The sequence below is a fragment of the Zalophus californianus genome, chromosome Y (assembly GCF_009762305.2).
Source record: "Zalophus californianus isolate mZalCal1 chromosome Y, mZalCal1.pri.v2, whole genome shotgun sequence".
In the NCBI taxonomy this organism is placed as follows: domain Eukaryota; kingdom Metazoa; phylum Chordata; class Mammalia; order Carnivora; family Otariidae; genus Zalophus; species Zalophus californianus.
Genome location: NC_045613.1, coordinates 2,641,695 through 2,663,838, shown reverse-complemented (window position 1 = coordinate 2,663,838; position 22,144 = coordinate 2,641,695). Strand labels below are relative to the sequence as shown.

Genomic DNA, 22,144 nt, shown 5'->3' with positions numbered 1-22,144 from the left:
TACACATTCACGTATGCCTCCCTGCAGCGGACCGGCATGAGGTGTGGGACTGTCCCGAAGGACCTAGTGAGTCCCGGAGAAAGGGCAGGGTGTGCTGCCAATGCTCGCTTTGCCATTCCCTCCCTGGCTGGTACTCCACTCCGTGACAGAGAGACCAGGGAAGAACTTGCAGCAGAGCTGGGGCACCCAAGACAGCAGGGCTGCCCACCAGCCATAGCTCCTCAGGAAGGTGGAGAAAAGCAGGCTCCCTGGACCATTATGCTGGAGCTCGGCCATCCCTGGCAGTTATGGTGAGGCGGGAAGGAAGACACAGGGAAACGGAGCGCGGAAGTCAGACAAGGAGCGAGAAAGCAAAGATGAAGGGTCGGGGAGAGGCAAGTACGCTGGGAGCGAGTCCTCTACCAGTGAGTGGCTTTGACGGAAAGAACACACCCAGAGTGACTCTTTAGGCTCCATGCCCGGCCCGTTAGCACGCCCCCGAGTCCCAGTCCCGGACCTCACCGGGGCTGTGCCAGTGGTTTTGTAAGCTCGGCGGTGCCCGCGGACCTTTGGCTCCGCGCTAATTTCAGGCCAATTACCGGTGTGCGGTTCCTCTCTTTTTAGGAGAGGCGTGTCTTTGGGGAGGGGGGCGGTACCTGCATCCCGGATCCTGCTGGGCGGCCTCCCGTCTCCCTCCCGCACCGGGCGGGGAAAGGGGGGAATGCCATGCGGACAGCCATGGGCCATGGTTGGAGCACGAGCTGATGACGGCAGGGCTTCCCCCCGGGGTGACTAAGAAGGGGCCGGGTGAGGCTTCTGGGCGGTGGGCGGTCCCACGATTGAGCCACTGGAGTTGAATTCCCCGGTGCCAACATCATGTTCCCAGTGGAACTGAGGAGAAGTTGAACACGAGTTTTGTGATAGCAGGGACCTCCCGGGAATGGCTTGGGATGTGTCAGCTTAGAAAATGGCCAGGGTCCAGGCGCGGAGGCCACTGCGGAGGAGTCGTACCGGCGGGCTTCCTGGCTGGCTGTCCGCCTGGCCCACCGGCGGTTTCATCCCGCCATGGCCGCAAGGCTAAGAGGAGCATGTTGGAGAGGAGGTGGCTGACCAGAGGAGGCTGAGGAATGCGAGGAGCCTGAGGACAGAGGGGAGGTTGAAGAGGCTGAGGAGGAGAATGAGCACGAGGACAAGAGTTAGGAGGGTCAGAAGGAGGAAGATGGGGCGCAGGAGCTCAGGAGAAGCAGAAAGGGGAAGAACAGCCAGAGGGGCGGCGGGGTCCGATCCCGTCCCCGCTCGAGGCTCTAGAGGCCCTGCCCTCAGAGCTGGAGCCCGTGAATAAACAAGCCAGCAGGTCCTACTCTCGGCTCAGGCTCTGTTTTTGTCAGAGGCGGCAGCGTCACCTGAAACACCGAAGCACCCTTATCCGGGGCATCCCTGGCTTCTGGGCCAGGGATGTATCCTTGATGTTCTCTGATAAATAAATACATAGAATCTTAAAAAAAAAAAACAACTTTTTACACATCACATAAATACGATGAAGGGAAAAACTGTGCGTTCATCTCAATTGATTCGGAAAAAGACGTAAATAAATTCCAACATTTTCACAATAAAAACATTTAATTAGGAAAGAATAAAAAGAAATAAAATAAAAAGAAAATGAAAATCTCATCAGGATAAAGATCCTATATGAAAAGCTTTGACTTAATATCATATTCGATGATAAAAGACTAAAAACTTTCTATATCAGGAACAAGACAATCCTGTCTGTTATCACCTCTTCTATTCAATTTAGAAAACCTAAAGCAAAGCAAAGGCAATTGAAACAGAAAAATTGGGGAGACGTAAATAAAACTATATTTGTAAAAGACATGATTTCATATACTAATAAAATCCTGAAAAATTCATAAAGAAACTGAATTCGGGAAAACTGTAGTATATAATCAATACACAAAAATTAATTTTATTTGTATGTAGTATCAATGAACAATTCAAATCGAAGAAATTAGGGAAAAATAGCTACCTACAATAGCAGCAAAAACGACAAATAAACATAACTAAAAAGGAGCAACTGTGTTGAAAGAAATGGAAAACCTAATAAAAGACAACATATATTGATGCACTGAATGACTTCATATTAAGGTGTCAATACTACCAAATGAATCAATAGATTTAATGTAATGCCTTTCAAATTTCCAATGGTGTTTACTGCTGAAATGGGGAAAACCTATCCTAAGATTCATATAAACAATCCAGTTTCAGAATGGATTTACTTATTTATTTAAAAGATCTTATTTATTCATTTGAGAGAGAGAGAGAGCACAGAGAGGGGGATGGAGGGAGGGGACAGAGAAGCAGACTCCCAGCTGAGCAGGGAGTCTGATGCTGGACTTGATCCCAGGACCCTGGGACCTAAGCTGAAGGCAGATGCTCAACCGAGCCATCCAGGCACCCCTAAAAATGGATTTAAAAAGATATTTCTCCACACCAGACATAACAGCACATGAAAAAAATGCTCAACACCATATTTGGAAATAAAAATCAAAACCATCCTAAAATGTTTGTAATACCCACTGGGAGGGCTACTATTTTAAAGAAATTTAAAAAATAACAAGCCTGGGAGAGGATATGGAGAAAAAGGAATCTCTGTACATTGCTTGTGGCAATAGAATACAGTGAGCCACTTCAGTTTTGTGGACCCTCAAAAAGTTTAACATAGAATTACCAAGTAATATCTATTTCCAAGGCACATTCTCAAAAGAACTGAGAATGGGTACTCAAACAGATACCTAGGTTCACAGCAATTATCATAGCAGCAGCATTTACAATACCCAAGAGTGGAAACAACTCAAGTATCCAACAACAGATGAACTTTATAAGCAAAAACATGGTATATACAGACAATGGATCATTCAGCTTTAAAAAGGAAGGAAATTCTGCAATTTGCTACAACATGGATGAACTTTGAGAACATTATGCTCTATGAAACAATCCAAGTACAACAGGACTAACACTGTGTGATTCCTCTTACGTGAGGTACTTCTAATAGGCAAGTTCACAGAGGTAGTATATAAATCAGAGGTAAACCAAGGGATGGAAGGTTTGGAAAATGGGAATTATGACTTAAAAAAATTTGTCTGGATAATGAAAAATTTAGGAGATAGTGGTGATGACTGCATGACACTTTTAATAAAAGTTCTTAAGGCCACTGAACTGTTCACTTAGGTTAAGTGAAACATGTTAAATACAAGTTTCCTAAATATCAAAGTACTATGTAGACAACCAAAATATTTCCTTATTTGACTTCTGAGATAAATTATGATCAAAACTAATTCCTTTCTGCTTAAAAGAAAAAGGTCAGCCTTCTTCCTAATTAAAAAAAAATCACTTACTTGCTGGGACAGTGCAATAATAAGTCAATGATAAATGTCTGCAAGGCTTTTCTTTACTAAGTGCATCCAGGGCTGTTGGAATCAGAGCAAACATAATGTCATCACTTCCAATGCTTCACAGCAAACCTGTTCATCCTCCATGTCTGGCTCACTGCTTGCACTGGGGGTCTGTAAAGTTAGAATCAAGAATAAATTACTCTTTAAGACACACTTTAGTGTTTTATTTTCAAAATAAAATTATATATTGTCATCTTAATTATAACTAAGTTTACTTTAAATTAATAGGGGCGCCTGGGTGGCTCAGTGGGTTAGGTGTCTGCCTTCGGGTTGTGTCATGATCCCAGGGTCCTGGGATTAAGTCCTGCATTGAGCTCCCTCCTCAGCAGGGAGCCTACTTCTCCCTCTTCCGTCTGCCCCTCCCCCAGCTTGTGTGTGCGTGTGCGTGTGTGCACTCTTTCTCTTTGTCAGATAAATAAAATAAAATAAAATAAACCACAAAAACCCACCCAAAACTAATAGATACAAATGACCTGGTCTTTAAAAGATGGCAGAGATGATGAAAATTTAGTGCACAACTAACTTTTATATAAAAGGAATATTGTTTTGTAATAATTCTTACCATCTCATAAATTTTTGTGATTTCTTCATTTGGGCTAAATACCAAATCTAATGCCCCACATCCTGATGCCCAGATGATTTTTTGTATAGCTCTAATTACACAAGTATCAGGCATGTGTCTTGAAGCCTGAAAGAAAATGAATACTTAAAAATGCTGACAAAATATCAAGTAAAGTTATCAGACAACAAAACACTTCTCCTTTTGAGAGCAGTATTAATGGCTTTAAGAACACAAATATGATCTGCACTGTCTTTAATATCTAAAGTAGCTTTTGTCCCATTTTTTTAAATCTTCACCTCAAGTCATAAAATTTATGCAGATGAAATAAAACACATCTATCAGCTACAGCCTAAGTATGCTTCAGGTTAAGATCTATTCTGGCTTTATAGATATTTTTCTTAAGAATTTTTGAAACAGAGGAAAACCAAGTCACCCAGTCAGTCATTCAATTCCTATGTGTTTAATAGGTAAGAAAAATCAGCTAACGAAAGCACGTGTGATTTGGAGAATTTTCAAAATAAATAGTTATATTCGCAATAGTAAAAAACTGGAAATAATCCTAATGTCTATGAACAGAATATGTAGGATGACCATAAAATGTAGTACCACTCAAAATGGAATAAACCACACACACATAAATGACTGTGAAATTTTAAAATCATGCTGACTGGAATAATTTAGACATAAAAGAGTACACAAATGATCACATTTGTGCAAAAATTAAGAAACAGAGAACTACTCTATAATGACAAAAAGCAGAGCAGTGGTTGCTAAGAGCCAGGAGCAGAAAACTTCTGGGGTTGATGAAAATGTTGTTTTCTTGACTATACCATTACTTTAAACTCACCACATGCTTTATTTTGACCTAGTTCATGCAATATAAATGATACCTCAAACAGCCTGTTTAAAATGTACTTTCAAAAGTATGAATATTAGTAGATAACTTTAATAAGTAGAATTTTATGAAACTTAAGCGGAAATAAAATAAAATTATGGTCTAGAATACTTAGCCCTAGATTGTGATAATCTTCATTTAATTATGAGTAAGCAGAAACTGTATCAAGAATAATAAAAAACAAACCATCCCAGACTCTGAGCTTTCAGTTTTATACTAACCTCATCAGATATTTGCTGGGCAAGACATATGGATACATTTCTAAGCATGCACTCAGATGATGGATTAAGAATAATCTGAAGGGCATTTTGTAGCACCACTGCTTGATCATGTGTAACTTGATTAATCTGTGAAAGTTAACATTTTTACTTGGGAGTAAAAATCTTATACATAGCACATTTTCAAGTATTTGTACACTATAAAAGCCTGACCCTCTGTTCCTCATCCATCAACACTCTCTTAGGATGTAATCCTTCCACGTATCCACTCTACAATTTATGGTGAGCTGCAGAAAAAGCATTTCAGATCGCTAACACTGTAGACTTCTCTTAGTTACTTTCTGGAGTGATGATACTCTGCAAACTCCACTTTTAGATAAATTTAATATTGTTTCTACAACTTAGTTCACTTCCAATTGCAGAAGATAAATGACACAGCTTTGAGCAATGCTTTACATATTTCCAGATAAATTCTTTCCCCAGCCCTCCTGGCTATACCTGTCATTATATCACATGAGAAAAATGAGGGTTCCAGATAAATACACCTTCAATTTCTCCTCCTCTAATCTTTAAATTTATAATTCAATTCTTTCCCTTTCAGTCTTTAAGATGTTCCTACACAAGGGTACTTTTGCTATGTGTGCTCTAGTTTCTCGCCCCAGCATGCTAAAATTTCTATACCTTCATCACCCCATTCTACTTTTCTTTCACAGTAAAGTTTTATTGAGAAATATTTTTAGGGACGCCTGGTTGGCTTGGTCGGTTAAGTGATTTTGGCTCAATTCATGATCTGAGGATTTTAAGGTAAAGCCCCTCACTGAGTTCTGTGCTAGGAATGGAGTCTGCCAGAGATTCTCTCTCCCTCTCCCATTGCCTCTCCCCTACCCCTGCTTGCTCTTTTTCTGTCTCTCTCAAAAAAATTCTAAGTATATATTTTTAAAAAGAGGTACTTTAAGAAATTCAAGGGTTTGTGAAGTTCTTCCTATAGACACAAAGATGGCCAAAGCAAATAACTAGATAAAATACTTCTAGTTTTTTCTCTAACCTCCAATCAGATCAGTTTACAGTTTTACTTAATGTATTATTTATTGTATACGTATATACAATATTAATTACTTAAATTCTTCAATAAACGCTTGGAGGTCTAATTGCCTGGTGCTATTAATATGAAATTTCAAACAAAAAAACAGACGTAGTTGAAAGTATAGTTTTAGAGTCAGCCTGCGTCTTCACAGAGTTGATCTATCAGGTCATTTTATTACTGAGGCCAAAATAGTTCATCTCTTTAGATCTTAATTTTCACATACAAAATAGGTAGTAAGAGTAATCCACCAAATATGTCTAATATTGATGATTAAATGATATAGCATATTTGACCATTAAATATGCATACCCACAATATAAAACATTAAACTTGGGAGTGAAAATAGAGTATTGTAATTTTCTTTTTAAAATTTGCGGGGGGTGCCTGGGTGGCTCATTGGTTAAGCGTCTGCCTTCAGCTCATGTCCTGATCCCAGAGTCCTGGGATCGAGTCCCACATCGGGCTCCCTGCTCCATGGGGAGCCTGCTTCTCCCTCTGCCTCTCTCTCATTCTGTCTCTTGTGAATAAATAAGTAAAACCTTTAAAATAAAAAATAAAAAATAAAATTTGCAGGGATTCCTGGGTGGCTCAGTTGGTAATCGTCTGCCTTCAGCTCAGTTCATGATCCTGGAGTCCTGGGATTGAGCCCTGCATTGGGCTCCCCACTCAGCAGGAGTCTGCTTCTCCCTCTCCCTCTGCCGCTCCCCCAGCTTGTGCTCTCTCTCTCTCAATTCTTGCTGTCTCTCAAATAAAAAAAATATTAAAATTCGCTGTACAAAACCACATTATTCTTTTAACCTTTTTATTAATAGAACATATATAAAAGAGGAAGAAGGAAAAAGAAGTAGATAGAAGAATATAAATTACCCTAAAGCACCCATTATCTAGCATCTATAATTATCAACAAAAAGTCAGATTTTTTCACTGAATCTTCAACTCACTCAGTCTGACCATACCTCCCCAGAATTACGTTAGAGAAAAGTCTCAGACATTATATTTTATTTAAAATACCTCAGCATATGACTCTTCTTTGAAACAAAACCCACAATACTATTGTCCCACCCAAATTAATGATAATTCTAAGTATCAAATATCTAGTTATTATCCAAATTTCTGTGATGAAAAACCAATCTATTTCTAAAAAAATCTATCCTTAAAGCATTTTATTTTCAGTGAGTAATTTAATAAAACTAATAAATGAACTAAAGTTTAGTGTGAAGTGAATGACACATTCAACCCTTGCATCAAATCTCAGTGTATCCTGAGAACATTCAGCAATGTTCATCAGGATGATAGCATGGCAGAGAAGAGTTTTTGTCACTCATGGTGGTTATGTTTTTCATAGTTGGAGAAGAGATGGGAAATATACCAATTAAATCTTTTCCTTTTATAACCACCTGTCTTTATATATCTTTCAGGTATCAGTTAATAAAAAATTCTGGTGAGTTTTTCAGACTTAAACAACTGAAACTCAAAAGACTTAAGGGTAACAAGGTGTCCTATGAGATCACCATAATCACTAGAGTGTATTTATATTTCAACACAAGTATAATAATAGATTGAACTGATCTTATATTCTCTAACCATAAACCTTATTAACAATCTAAAAAATTTTATTACCAGTGTTATGGGATCTGCACCTTCTAGAACTAGCTGACAAGCTTCTGCTACAGCTCGAACATGGCCATAGCCTATGGCAGTTAACAACAGTTTGGCTATCTTAAGACCATTGAAGTAAGCACCCCTTCGAGTTTCTGTATCTGTATTTGGCAGGAAGTTATTTCTTGTTAACATACTCAGTACAAGAGGTAAGCCACCACTTTTCAAGAAGTGAAGTTGAAAGTCAGAGGAATCATCTGCCAAAGGTGCACTAGCAGGCATTAACAAGGCATAAACGACCTGGAAAAAAAAGAGAAGGGGGCTGTATTAAAGATGTTAAAAAAACAATTTATAACTTCTATTTTCCTTATCATCAGTACTAAAAAATTCTTAAATATTTCACAAGATTACATTCTTATGCATATTCTTTGTATTACCATATGATGTAAAAATTAACTTTGAAAAATACTAAAATGAACCCCTGTTAGGTATAGCACTCGGGAGGCAGAAGGACCAAAGAAAAGTGATTCAAGAGATGGTCCAAGGTTATTTTCTCCAAGTTTTGCATGATCCAAACAAATGGCTCTTAATTTTTCTACTGTTGTGCTATCTGCAAAGAAAACACAGATTAAAGTAAAATGTAATTCATATGTTAATATTTCACATTTAATATACTAAAGAGTATTATCTTCATTATAAAACATCATCAATAAATATCAGTTAAGCTGAGTTCTAAGATTAACTGTTAAAATATAACCAGACCTGGACTAGTTCAACCAGGGTTCTTTAACAGTCAACCCAAAACACGAAGGGAAGTTTTCCTATCCAGAGATCTCAAATCAACTATTCCTCCTTCACCCACTGGAGACAGGAAAAAACCTACAAAAAACAAACAAAAAACCCACACCCCCAAACAAAAAAACCGCACAACACCGAGGAGTAAGTTCTTCCTGAAACATAAACAACACAAGCTCCTGCCACCAAGTTCTCAATTACTTGCCCCATAAGACGAACCATTTGTTTTTGGTTTTTAAAAGAAAACTGAGGTACCGCTTAAAAGAAACAACTTTCCTAATGTATATCTAACAGTAAAAAAGCTTTGCATTTTCCTTTTGTATAAATATGTGAGATTTACAAAAAATTGAAGAGATAAAACTAAAAAGATAATCCCTTCTCAAAAGAAAATACATCAGTAAATCGTCATGATTTCAGATTACACAAAAATTTCTTACATATGATGCTAAAAGCACAAGTTACAAGAAGAAAAACCGATTAACGGGACTATATCAAAATTAATCTTGTGTGCATAAAAGTAAACTTATAAACTAAAAAGAAAATGCACAAAATGGGAAGGAATATTTGTAAGTTGTGTATCTGATAAAGGACTTCTATCTGAATGTACTATAACATTTAAAATTCAATTTTAAAAAAACACTTCAAAAGTAAGCAAAATGCTATTAACAGACATTTCTCTAAAGATACACAATGGCTGGTAAGCCCATGAAGAAACACTTAACACCATTAGTCATCAAGGAAATGCAAATGAAAACCTCAGTAAGATGATCCTTTACCACAACTAGTATGACAAACTGAAAAACAATAATAGTTATCAGTGAAACGTGGAAAAACTGGGTCCCTTATACTTTACTTGTGGACTAGGAATGGTGCCACCACTTTGGAAAACAGTTTGGCAGTTCCCCAATATGTTAAACATGGAGTTACTAAATCATCCAGCAATTTCTCTCCCCAGTATATATCCAAAAAACCCTAAAAAACTAGTACACAAATGTTCACAACAGCATTATTCATAACAGTGGACACAACCTAAGTGTCTACTAGCAGATGAATGGAACAAAACTGTAATACACATACAGTGAAATACACATTCAGCCTTAAAAAGAAATTCAATTCTGACAATACTACATGGAGGAACTTATCCTTATGCTAAGTGAAATAAGCCAGTCATATAAAGACAAATACTGTATGAATCCACTTATATGGGATTATCTAGAGAAGTCAAACTCAAAAGAAACAAAGTAGAATGTGGTTGCCAGTGTCTGGAAAGAGGAGGTTATGTAAGACAATGTTCTTGTGCTTAGGAAATACACACTGAGATGTTTAGGTAAAAAGGTATAGGTGTCTGTAACTTTTTCACAGGAAGTTAGAAAAATTACATAATGATACAGCAAATGTGCCAGAATGTTAACCATTACTGAATATGGAAGAGTATTTGGAAGTTGATTTTTTTTAAAGATTTTATTTCTTTGAGAGAGATGGCACGACAGTGAGCAAGAACAGTGGGAAAAGAGAAGCAGGTTCTCTGTGGAGCAGAGATCCTGACGTGGGCTGGATCCCAGGACCCTGAGATCATGACCTGAGCCAAAGCCAGATGCTTAACTGACTCAGCCACCCAGGTGCTCCTGAGAGTTTTTTTTTTGTTTTGTTTTTTTAAGATTTTATTTATTTATTTGACAGAGAGAGTGAGAGAGCACAAGCAGGGGGAGCAGCAGAAGGAGAGGAAGAGGCAGGCTCCCCGCCCAGCAGGGAGCCGGATGCGGGGCTTGATCCCAGGACTCTGGGATTGTGACCTGAGCTGAAGGCAGACGCTTAACTGACTGAGATACCCATGTGCCCCACCCCTGCAAGTTCTTTATATCACTCTGTGTAGCTTTAAAATTACTGCAACACAAAGAGTAGGTTTTATAACAGGACAAAAAAGATTAAAAAAAAAAGATTATTTTTAATGGTAAAGAAGACAATAGCTTTTTCCTTTGATCATGGGTAGCATGCACGCTCCTGGTGGCTCAAGTTGAAATTGAGGTCTGATGATGTGAAGGAGCAGGTGTATAAACTGGCCCAGAAGGGCATCACAAATCAGTGTGATCCTGAGAAACTCCCATAGTGTTGCACAACCACATTTTGTAAACAGATAATAAAAACTTAAATCCAGAGGACTTGCTCTTGATCTTCCTGAGGATCTCTACACTTTGACTAAGAAAGATATTGCTGTTCAAAAGCATCTTAAGAGGACCAGAAAGAATAAGGGTACTAAATTCTGTTGTGTGTTTTTTTAAAGATTTTATTTATTTGTCAGAGAGGGAGTGAGAGAGCACAAGCAGAGGGAGTGGCAGAGAGAGAGGGAGAAGCAGGCTCTCCACTTGAGCAGGAAGCCTGATGTGGGGCTTATCCCAGGACCCTGAGATCATGACCTGAGCTGAAGGCAGACGTTTAATGACTGAGCCACCCAGCCCACCCAGGACCGCAATTCTGATTCTTTTTGAGAGCCGCTGTAATCACCAATTGGCCTGACATTATAAGACCAAATGAGTTCTGCCCTCCAAATTGGAAATATAATTAATCCGCAGTCTCTGCCCTCGTTTCTTAATAAATTTAACCGATAAATCATAAGGCAAAAACAATGCTTTAAATGAAAAACAGTGAAGTCATTTAGATGCCAACATTGTTTAATTCACAAGTAATGTCAAGGACTATACATTTCCTGTTGCTATCATGTTAAAACAAAGGGTGAGATATGCATTTCTATACAAACTGTATAAAAAATTTTAGAGTCAGAGCTGGAAAATATACCTGCTACAAATTTGTAGCATTTTTCAAACGTTGATATAAGTGTAAAGAAAATCTCAATATTTTAAAATACATTTGTGCAACTGAGGAGCTTCCATTTAGCCTAAATTTCAAAGTGATTAATCTCCAATGTACTGACATACTAAAAGTCAAATACTAAAGGATGCTAACAAAAGGATGAAGAGAATTCTATAAATTCCTTTCATGCACTATTCATGGAATGATAACCAGTAGTACCTACCACATCAGAGATAAAATACATAAAATTTAGGCTTTACTGATCAGCAATAACAAATAATTACTTGCAACATTTTGATAGGAAACACAAACTTTGAGCCCACTTAGATAAAATCATACCCCTCCCCAAAATTCCGTTATTCTCACACTCAGACCAGTATTTTAAAAAACTGCACTCTATTATTTTTAAAGTTAGAATTTTGCTAATAAAAAGCTTTTGTGTTGGGGGGCACCTGGGTGGCTCAGTTGGTTAAGCATCTGCTTTTAGCTCAGGTTATGAACTCAGGGTCCTGGGATGGAGCCCCACATCTGGCTCCCTGCTCAGTGGGGAGCTTGTTTTCTTTTTTTTAAACTCTTTTTTTTTAAGATTTTATTTATTTATTCATGACAGAAAAAGAGAGAGAGAGAGAGAAGCAGAGGGAGAAGCAGGCTCCCAGGGAGCTGGGAGCCCGATGTGGGACTCGATCCCAGGATCCTGGGATCATGACCTGAGCCGAAGGCAGACGCTTAACCATCTGAGCCACCCAGGTGCCCGGGGAGCTTGTTTTCTCCCTCTGCCTGACACTTCCCAGTTCTGCTTTCTGTCAAATAAATAAAAATCTTGAAAAAAAAAAAGTTTGTAGAAATTTGTTCTCTCTCCTTACATAAGCTCCAATGTAATATTCTTCATTATGCCTCTTGGCAGAATGCCAAAAATTTTATCTGGCCATTTAAAAAATTTTTTCTAAACACCTGAGCTAAACAAGATGGTGAAGGAGCAGGAGACCTAAATTTCGTCTGGTTCCAGAAATTCAGCTAGATAGGGATCAAACCATTCTGAATACCTACGAACTCAACACAAGATGGAAGAAAAGAATAGCAGCAACTCTCTGAACATAAAAGCGACCACTTTCTGGAAGGTAGGATGTGCAGAGAAGCAAATCCGAGGTGGTATTTGGGAAGACAGACCACGGTGGGTAGGGGGCCTCCACCAGCCGGCTACTGGCAAGTGGTAGAGCCGTGGAGCACAAAATCGAACTTTTAGAAGTCGGCTCCACTGAGTGACGTCACTCCAGTGGCTAAGCAGGAGGGTGGAACCCTCACTGTGACAGTGTGGTCTCAGGACCCTCGGGGTCACAGAAAGACTGGGGATGCCTGAGGGCGGCAGAGCTCCCAAGGATCAGAGTAGGGAAGCCAGCTGCAGAGACGGAGTTGAGGAGCTAGCTCTCAGCTCACGGTTGCCATAAACCATGATCCGCGGCACATTCAGGCCACTGCTCTTCCAGCTGGGACCCAACAAGCAGCAGATATGGGTAGACTCCCTGTCCTCCCCTGGGAGGAGCGGTGTGGGACCGCACCGCAGGAATATGCTGGGTTTGGAGATGCCAAACAGGGTCATGTGCCAGAGACAGAAATGCTCGGTCACAGGCCAGGTGAGCACAGAGTGTGGCTGGAGACCAGGGAGACAGGAGTGACTGTTTTTCTCTGAGGGCTCACTGAGGAGTGGGGCCCGAGCCCTAGGCTTCTCAGGGGCCAGAGACTGAGAGGCCTCCATTTTCATTCTCCTCTTAACGCTGAACGGAAAGCCTTCGGAGAACAAAAGCTACCACAGCAAACCTGAGAAGATTACTGAGGCTGGCCCCTGGCAAGCGTGGTGCAATTCCGCCTCGGGCAAGAACATTTGAGAATCACTGCAACAGGCCCCTCCCCCAGAAGATCAGTAAGAATATCCAGCCAAGACCAAGAACTGCAAAACTGCAGTACTAGGGAAATACAGCACATAGAATTCAAGCCTTTTTGACCATAATTCTTTAGTCTTTCAACTTTAATTTTCTTAATTTTTATTTTTTCCTTTTTTCTTTTTTTGAATACTTTTTTCCTTTTTCAACCAACTTATCAATTCCTTTTCTGAAATTTTTAAATTTTCATTTTACAGTCATATTCCAACGCTTCACTGTATTTAATGTTATTTTTGTGTGTATATATACATATATGTTTTTCTTTCTTAAAATTTTGGGAAGCAGTTTCTTCTAACAGACCAAAATACACCCAAAATCTAGTGTGTCGCTCTGTTCTATTCACCAGCCTGATCATCACCCCCACCCCATTTCAGGTCTCATCTGATTTGTTCAGTGTATACTTCTTTGGGGTCACTGTTACCTTTTTAGCATTTTGTTCTCTCCTTCACCTATTCTTCTTTGGACAAAATGACAAAACGGAAAAACTCACCTCAAAAAAAAGAACAAGAGGCAGTACTCACTGCCAGGGACCTCATCAACATGCACATTAGTAAGATGTTGGGACTAGAGTTCAGCATGATGATTATAAAGATACTATCTGGGCTTGAAAAAAGCATAGAAGATACCAGAGAATCCCTTTCTAGAGCAATCTGACCAAGTCAAAATCAAAAAGGCTATTAATGAGGTGCCATAAAAAATGGAGGCTCTAATTGCTAGGATAAATGAGGTAGAAGAGAGAATTAGTGATAGAGGAGACCATATGATGGAGAATAGAGAAGCTGAGAAAAAGATAACTACTGGATCACAAGGGGAGAATTAAAGAGATAAATACCATAGATAAAACAATATTAGAATAATTGGGATCCCAGAAGAAGAGAGAGGCAGAGGTATATTGGAGCAAATGACAGTGGAGAACTTTCCTAACTTGGGGAAGGAAACAGGCATCAAAATCCAGGAGGCAGAGGGAACCCCTCTCAAAATCAATAAAAATAGGGTCAACACCTAGACATCCAATAGTAAAACTTACAAATCTCAGAGACAAAGAGAAAATCCTGAAAGCAGCTTACCACAAGGGTTCTGTAACCTATAAGGGTAGAAACATTAAATTGGCAACAGACCTATCCACAGAGACTTGGCAAGCCAGAAAGGACTGGCATGATATATTCAGAGCACTAAATGAGAAAAATATACAGCCAAGAATACTATATCCAGCTAGGCATTACACTGAAAACAGGAGAGATAAAAAGCTTCCAGCACATAAAAACTAAAACAATTTGCGAACCTCAACCAGCCCTACAAGAAATACTGAAAGGGGCCCTCTAAGCAAAGAGAGAGCCTAAAAGTAACAGACCAGAAAGGATCAGAGACAATATACAGTAACAGTCACCTTACAGGTGATACAATGGCAATAAATTCATATCTTTCAATAGTTACTCTGAATGTAAATGTGCTAAATGCCCCAATCAAAAGACACAGTGTATCAGATTGGGATAAAAAAACAAGACCCATTGATATGCTCTCTCTTGCAGACATTTTAGACTGAAAGACACCTCCAGATTTGAAAGTGAGGGGGTGGAAAGCCATTTACCATGCTAATGCACACTAAAAGAAAGCTGGGGTAGGCAATCCTTGCATCAGACAAATTAGATTTTAAACAAAAGACTATAGTAAGAGATGAGGAAGGACACTGTATCATACTTAAAAGAGTCTGTCCAACAAGAAGATCTAACAATTGTAAATATCTATACCTCTAACATGGGAGGAGCCAATTATATAAGCCGATTAATAACAAAAAGAAACATCAACAATAATATAGTAATAGAAGGGGACTTTAACACCCCCCTCACTGAAATGGACAGATCATCTAAGCAAAAGATCAACAAGGAAAGAAGGGCTTTAAATGACACGCTGCACCAGATGGACTTCATAGATATATTCAGAATATTCCACCCCAAAGCAACAGAATACACATTCTTCTCTAGTGCCGATGGAACATTATCCAGATCAGATCACATCTGGGTCACAAATCAGGTCTCAACTGGCACCAAAAGATGCATTCTCTGCATATTTTCAGACCACAATGCTTTGAAACTAGAACTCAATCACAAGAGGAAAGTTGGAAAGAACTCAAATATATGGAGGCTAAAGAGCATCCTACTAAAGAATGAATTTTGAATGAATTTCCTGAGTCAACCAGGAAATTAAAGAAGAATTAAAAAAATTCATGGAAACAAATGAAAAAAACACAACTGTTCAAAATATTTGGGATGTAGCAAAGGAGGTCCTAAGAGGAAAGTATATAGCACTATAAGCCTTTCTCAAGAAACAAGAAAGGTCTCAAATACACAACCTAATCCTAAAACTAGGAGGTGGAGAAAGGACAGCAAATAAAGCCTAACCTCAGCAGAAGAGAAATAATAAAGATCAGAGCAGAAATCAATGAAATAGAAACCAAAAGAACAGCAGAACAGGTCAACAAAACTAGGAGCTGGTTCTTTGAAAGAATTCGTAAGACTGATGAACCCCTGGCCAGACTTAATCCAAAAGAAAAGAGAAAGGACCCAAGTAAATAAAATCATGAATGAAAGAGGAGAGATCATAACCAACAAGAAAGAAATACAATTATAAGAACATATTATGAGCAACTATATGCCAACAAATTAGGCAATCTGGAAGAAATGGATGCATTCCTAGAGACGTATGAACTACCAAAACTGAAACAGGAAGAAACGGAAAACTGTTCTGAACAGACCCTAACAGCAAGGAAATTGAAGCCGTAATCAAAAATCTCCCAACAAACAAGAGCCCAGGGCTGGATGGCTTCTGCCAAACATTTAAAGAAGAATTAATATCTTTTCTTCTGAAGCTGTTTCAAAAGATAGAAATGGAAGGAAAACTTCCAAACTCAATTTTATGAGGCCAGCATTACCTTGATGCCAAAACCAAAGACCACACCAACAGGAGAATTATAAACCAGTATCTCTGATGAACATGGATACAAAAATTCTCACCAAAATACTAGCCAATAGGACCCAACAGTACATTAAAAGGATTATTCGCCACCCACCAAGTGGGATTTATTCCTAGGCTGCAACGTTGGTTCAATACCCGCAAATCAATCAATGTGATACAATACATTAACAAAAGAAAGAACAAGAATCATATGATCCTCTCAAGAGATGCAGAAAAAGCATTTGACAAAGTACAGCAAAGTTTCTTGATTAAAACTCTTCACAGTGTAGGGATAGAGGGTACACACCTCAATATCATTAAAAGCCATCTTTGAAAAACCCATAGGTCAATGGGGAAAAACAGAACTTTTTCCCAAAGGTAAGGAACTTGGCAGGGATGTCCACTATCACCACTGCTCTTCAACACAGTACTAGAAGTTCTAGCCTCAGCAATCAGACAACAAAGCAAAATCAAAGACATCTGAATTGGCAATGAAGAAATCAAACTTTCACCTTTTGCAGATGATATGATACTCTATGTGGAAAACCCAAAAGACTCTACCCCAAAACTGCTAGAACTCATAAAGGAATTCAGTAAAAGTGGCAGGTTATAAAATCAATGCACAGAAATCAGTTGCATTTCTATACACCAACAAGAAAGAAGAAATTAAGGAGTTGATCCAATTTACAATTGCACCCAAAACCATGAGATACCTAGGAATAAATCTAACCAAAGAGGCAAAGAATCTGTACTCAGAAAACTATAGAATACTCATGAAAGAAATTGAGGAAGACACAAAGAAATGAAAAAACGTTCCATGCTCATGGACTGGAAGAACAAATATTGTGAAGATGTCAATGCTACCTAGAGCAATCTACACACTGAATGCAATCCCCATTAAAATACCATCCACTTTTTTCAAAGAAATGGAACAAATAATCCTAAAATTTGTATGGAACCAGAAAAGACCCCGAATAGCCAGAAGAATGTTGAAAAAGAAAAGCAAAGCTGGCGGCATCACAATTCCGGACTTCCAGCTCTATTACAAAGCTGTCATCATCAAGACAGTATGGCACTGGCACAAAAACAGACACATAAACCAATGGAACAGAATAGAGAGCACAGAAATGGACCCTCAACTCTATGATCAACTAATCTTCATGGGATGCTGTGGGGAACCTCCCGGGGCTGGGAGTTGAATATCAAAGCAGGAAAGAATATCCAATGGAAAAAAGAGTCTCTTCAACAGATGGTGCTGGGAATATTGAAGGCACATGCAGAAGAATGAAACTGGACCTTATCCTTACACCACACATAAAAACAGACTCAAAATGGTTGAAATGTGAATCAGGAAGCCATCAAAATCCTAGAGGAGAACACAGGCAGCAACCTCTTCGACCTCAGCCGCAGCAACTTCTTCCTAGAAACATTGCTGAAGGCAAGGGAAGCAAGGGCAAAAATGAACTACTGGGACTTCATCAAGATAAAAAGCTTTTGTACAGCAAAGGAAACAGTCCACAAAACCAAAAGACAACCGACAGAATGGGAGAAGATATTTGCAAATGACGTATCAGATAAAGGGCTAATATCCAAAATCTATAAAGAACTTACCAAACTCAACACACTGAAAAAATAAATAATCAAACCAAGAAATTGGCAGTAGACACAAACAGACATTTCTACAAAGATGACATTTCTGCAAAGAAGACATCCAAAGAAGAAGATACATGAAAAAGTGCTCAACATCACTTGGCATCAGGGAAATACAAATCAAAACCACAATGAGATACCTACTCACACCAGTCAGAATGGCTAAAATTACCAAGTCAGGAAACAACAGATGTTGGCAAGGATGTAGAGAAAGGGGAAACCTCCTACAGTGCTGGTGGGAATGTATGTTGGTGCAGCCACTCCGGAAAATAATATGGAGGTTCCTCAAAATGTTGAAAATAGAGCTACCCTATGACCTAGCAATTGCACTGCTAGGGATTTACCCCAAAGATACAAATGTAGTGATCCTGAGGGGCACGTGCACCCCAATGTTTATGGCAACAATATCCACAATAGCCAAATTATGGAAAGAGCCCAGGATGTCCATGGACAGATGAATGGAAAAAGAAGATGTATATCATATATACTGCATACAGTTTGTTTTGTACTACCCACTTTTCTGAATTTTGTAATTATCTCAGTAGTAATAACAAATACAGGGTTTTGCAGGACATGAGGTTTTGCAGAACATATAGCAGAAACACTGTAAAATGTTCATAAAAATAAAAACACAACTCTATGAAGAAGTAACAGAAAAAAGAGATCATGAAAATGTTACAAACTAAAAGTCAACTGAAGAGTTATTCACAAATATTTTTTTTAAAAGGATTTTCTGCTTGGGTGCCTGCGTGGCTCAGATGGTTAAGCGTCTGCCTTTGGCTCAGGTCATGATCCCAGGGTCCTGGGATTGAATCCCTCATCAGGCTCCCTGCTCAGTGGGGAGCCTGCTTCTCCCTCTGCCTCTTTCTCTCTTATGAATAAATAAATAAAATCTTTAAAAGGATTTTCCTCTCATCTTTTTTTTTTTAATATTTTATTTATTTTATATAGAGAACACAGCAAGGAGAGCTGGAGAGGGAGAAGCAAACTCCCTGCCCCCAGGAAGACCAATACAGGGCTTGATCCTAGGACCCCAGGATCATGACCTGAGCTGAAGGAAGGTGTTTAATTGGGCTGAGTCACCCAGGAGCCCCCAAAAATAATTTTTAAAAGGAAAACGATAATAGTGTGAAAGGCAAAATTTTACATTAGACTTACCAACATTCTACACAAACAACAGCACATTCTAAAACAAAAAAACACAAAAAACCAAAAACCTTCCAAAGCACAAATAAGGCCATGAAGAAAGAAAAAAGGGAAAAATAAATGTTTTCACCAGTGAGGTCCACTGAACCCTCATCAACAAAAGACACACACCCATATCCCCCCGCCAAGGGACTTCATCATAAGATTTCAGAACTCACAGGGAAACAAAACAAACAAAACAAAACAATCCCAATCTTTCCAAACAGAAAGTTAACATATAAACAGCTCATTCTTCCAACAGCCAACAATGCTACTGAACTATAATGGAACAAATATTCAACCTTCAACTCTGTGCTGAAACTACTGCATGTAAAAAAAAGAATGAAACAAAAAATATATACATTCCTCTGAGTGAGATTTTAGTTGTATTCAAGTGAAAAATATTTTTTTTTAAGGCCCAAATCGGTATAGCTTTTATTGCATATTTAAAATATCACAAGTCTGAAAAATCATCCGGCATCTTTTGCTGTTTCTGTAGATGACAACTCAGATCTTATTCATCAGCCTGCTGAACTGTTCCTTTTTCAGAAACATAGATACCATCCAAAAATTTTCTGATATCCTTGTTTTTAACGGTTGTGGCTTGCTGAATCAAAGCAGCTGAGTTCGATACAAGTTCAATGTCATTTCCTTCAAGAATTAACTCATCTTTTTGGGCTTGAGATACAGAACAAGCAACACCTGGCCTCATCCGAACCCTGCGGATGTATTTCTCACCCAAGAAATTTCGGATTTCAACAAGAGAACCATTCTCCTGAATAACAACGTTGATGGGGAAGTGAGCATACACAGACCTCATCTTGTAACGGAAGCCCAGTGTAACACCCTTGATCATGTTCTGTACATGACTACAGATAGTGCGAACAGTAGCCAGCTCTTTTCTATTTCCCCACCATTTGTCAACTCGGAGCCTCTTCTTTTTCTTTCCAAGAAGACTGAGTTCTACATTGATATGATTGAAGTCCCTTCGCAGGGTTCCTCTGGGTCCCTTCACAATAACTGTGCGTCCCTTCAGAGTGATGCCGACATTTTCTGGAATGTCGACAGTCTGATTGCTGAGAATGATCTTCATTCTCGCAGGAGATGCGGCAGAGAGAGGTGAAAAATATTTTTAAAAATGTGCTTCCCTTTATGTATCCTTTATTAGGAGGATGTACTTTAGTAAAGTGAGGACTGACCCAAGAAAGAAACATCACAAAGAAACACAGTAAGATTCACCAAAAGAAGGTCTATTACAAAGAAGTTGCAGAATGGTATCTGTACAAAACAAGAAAATAGGATACATGGGACCATGTGGAAAACTGTTTTATGAAATTACCAGAGGGAATGTGAGAAATTTAGTAATAAATGCCATAGAAAACTAAGTGAATATAAGGGCAGAATTTTAAAATCTAGAATAAACAAGTGTAAACAACCTAGGAAATGAAAATATTTTCACGTAACTCTTGAGTCACCGTGTTGTATACCTGAAACTAAAATAACATATTTAATTATATTGGAATTGAAATAGAAACTTAAAAAAATTAATAAAATAAAGAAGAAAATATTTTAGCAGCCTTTTAAAAATGTCAGTAACATATTTTATTAAGCCTGATATATGTATATTTACAGTTTTAAAAATGTAAATCATTTATAAAGATTTAAGCAAAAAATGAGATGACCAAAAAAGGATGTGGAATAAGAAATATATTTTTGCCTAAAGTATGCAATACCCAAATGACATAAAAATGATCTGAACATATTATTTACCAATAACTAGGCATATGCAATAATAAAAGCTAAATGCTGAAAAAGGTTGTTTCTTTGATAGGGAAATGGAGCACAGGGAGGGTGAGGTAGCAGTTCACTGTTCTTCAGTGTAGCCTACCAAGAATCTTGACTTTCTGAATTGTGCATTAGTCTACTAAACCTAATTTAAAAATTAAATGCTAAATACTTAAAAAAAATTTTTTTAAAGGAATCTCTGCATCCAAAGTGGGGTGTGAACTCACAATCCTGAGATCAAGAGTCACATACTCTCACTAACTGAGCCAGCCAGTTTTATGCTAAATATTCTATCTCATGTACTTGTCAACATTGAGTGGAAGAAGATGGGGGCGGATGGGAGAAAGTCAGACAATTTTCTTACCTGGGGGCATAAGTTTCATAAGTATTCTTGCTCCATCCCTAGGAGGTGGCATATTCAGATTGCTACCTAAGTCTGCAATTTGCCAAAGGAAAGCTATGTATCTGGGATGCAGTGACATTATCTGGAATACAGAAAACAAAAAAGATTTACCTATAACTTAAGTTTAAATGGTTTTTGTTATTTAAAATTAATCTATTCACTAACCCCACATAAGCTTTCCACCTATCACATCTTTTGCATTCTTACTACCTGAAATTATCTGCCTTCCCCATCTTTTCACTTTCCCAAATCCACTGATCCCTTATGATGCAAACTTAATAATTTATTACGTTTTCCAATTATTCAAGCTACTTTGAGTAATTTCTTTGCACCAGTTGTTCTACTGTTTTGTAAACTATAAATCTCACAGAGCGATTTCACCCCTTGAGGGGTAAAGACTGCTGATAAATCTCTAATCTCATTGCTAAAGGGACTCACAACCCTCTAACATGGAAGCAGCTGGTGTTACTTCAGCTGTGACAATTCTTAAGAGGTCGAGGGATGAGAAAATGTGAAGAAATTAAGCAGTTATTGATTCTTTACGTATGAAAAATATTACTAAGAATTAGAGAAAGACAGCAGACTGTATATTTCTTTAAAAACAGTTCCAAAGACTTATAATATAGCAGAATTTCCTACAAGTATATATTTAATAGTATGTTATAGTTCAACTGTAACAGATTCTACCCAAATATTGTACTGTATCTATGGAGAAATTTTATTTTAAACTCCAACATTTAAAAAATCCATCCAGAAGTTACTACTTAACTGTATATATTTATTTGACATTTGCCACATCTATGAACTTGTAAAATGCTTACCAAAAAACCCATTCCACACATT

At 38.4% G+C, this 22,144-nt stretch overlaps 2 protein-coding genes across 2 annotated transcripts in view; both read right to left on the bottom strand.

Moving 5' to 3' along the window:
* Positions 1-934: 934 nt before the first annotated feature.
* The window catches only part of LOC118356651 (probable ubiquitin carboxyl-terminal hydrolase FAF-X), a 113,996-nt gene continuing 92,786 nt past the window's right edge, over positions 935-22,144 (bottom strand). Inside the window, 10 exon segments of the mRNA XM_035725944.1 lie at positions 935-1,144; positions 1,341-1,452; positions 3,372-3,414; positions 3,417-3,461; positions 3,464-3,539; positions 3,991-4,116; positions 5,107-5,232; positions 7,808-8,086; positions 8,266-8,396; positions 21,263-21,383. Coding sequence (XP_035581837.1) covers positions 935-1,144; positions 1,341-1,452; positions 3,372-3,414; positions 3,417-3,461; positions 3,464-3,539; positions 3,991-4,116; positions 5,107-5,232; positions 7,808-8,086; positions 8,266-8,396; positions 21,263-21,383 — 1,269 coding nt within the window.
* Positions 19,532-20,226, bottom strand: LOC118356618 (60S ribosomal protein L9-like). The gene has a single exon (XM_035725893.1). It carries the CDS (start codon positions 20,204-20,206, stop codon positions 19,628-19,630), a length of 579 nt encoding a protein of 192 aa, XP_035581786.1. The 5' UTR covers positions 20,207-20,226; the 3' UTR covers positions 19,532-19,627.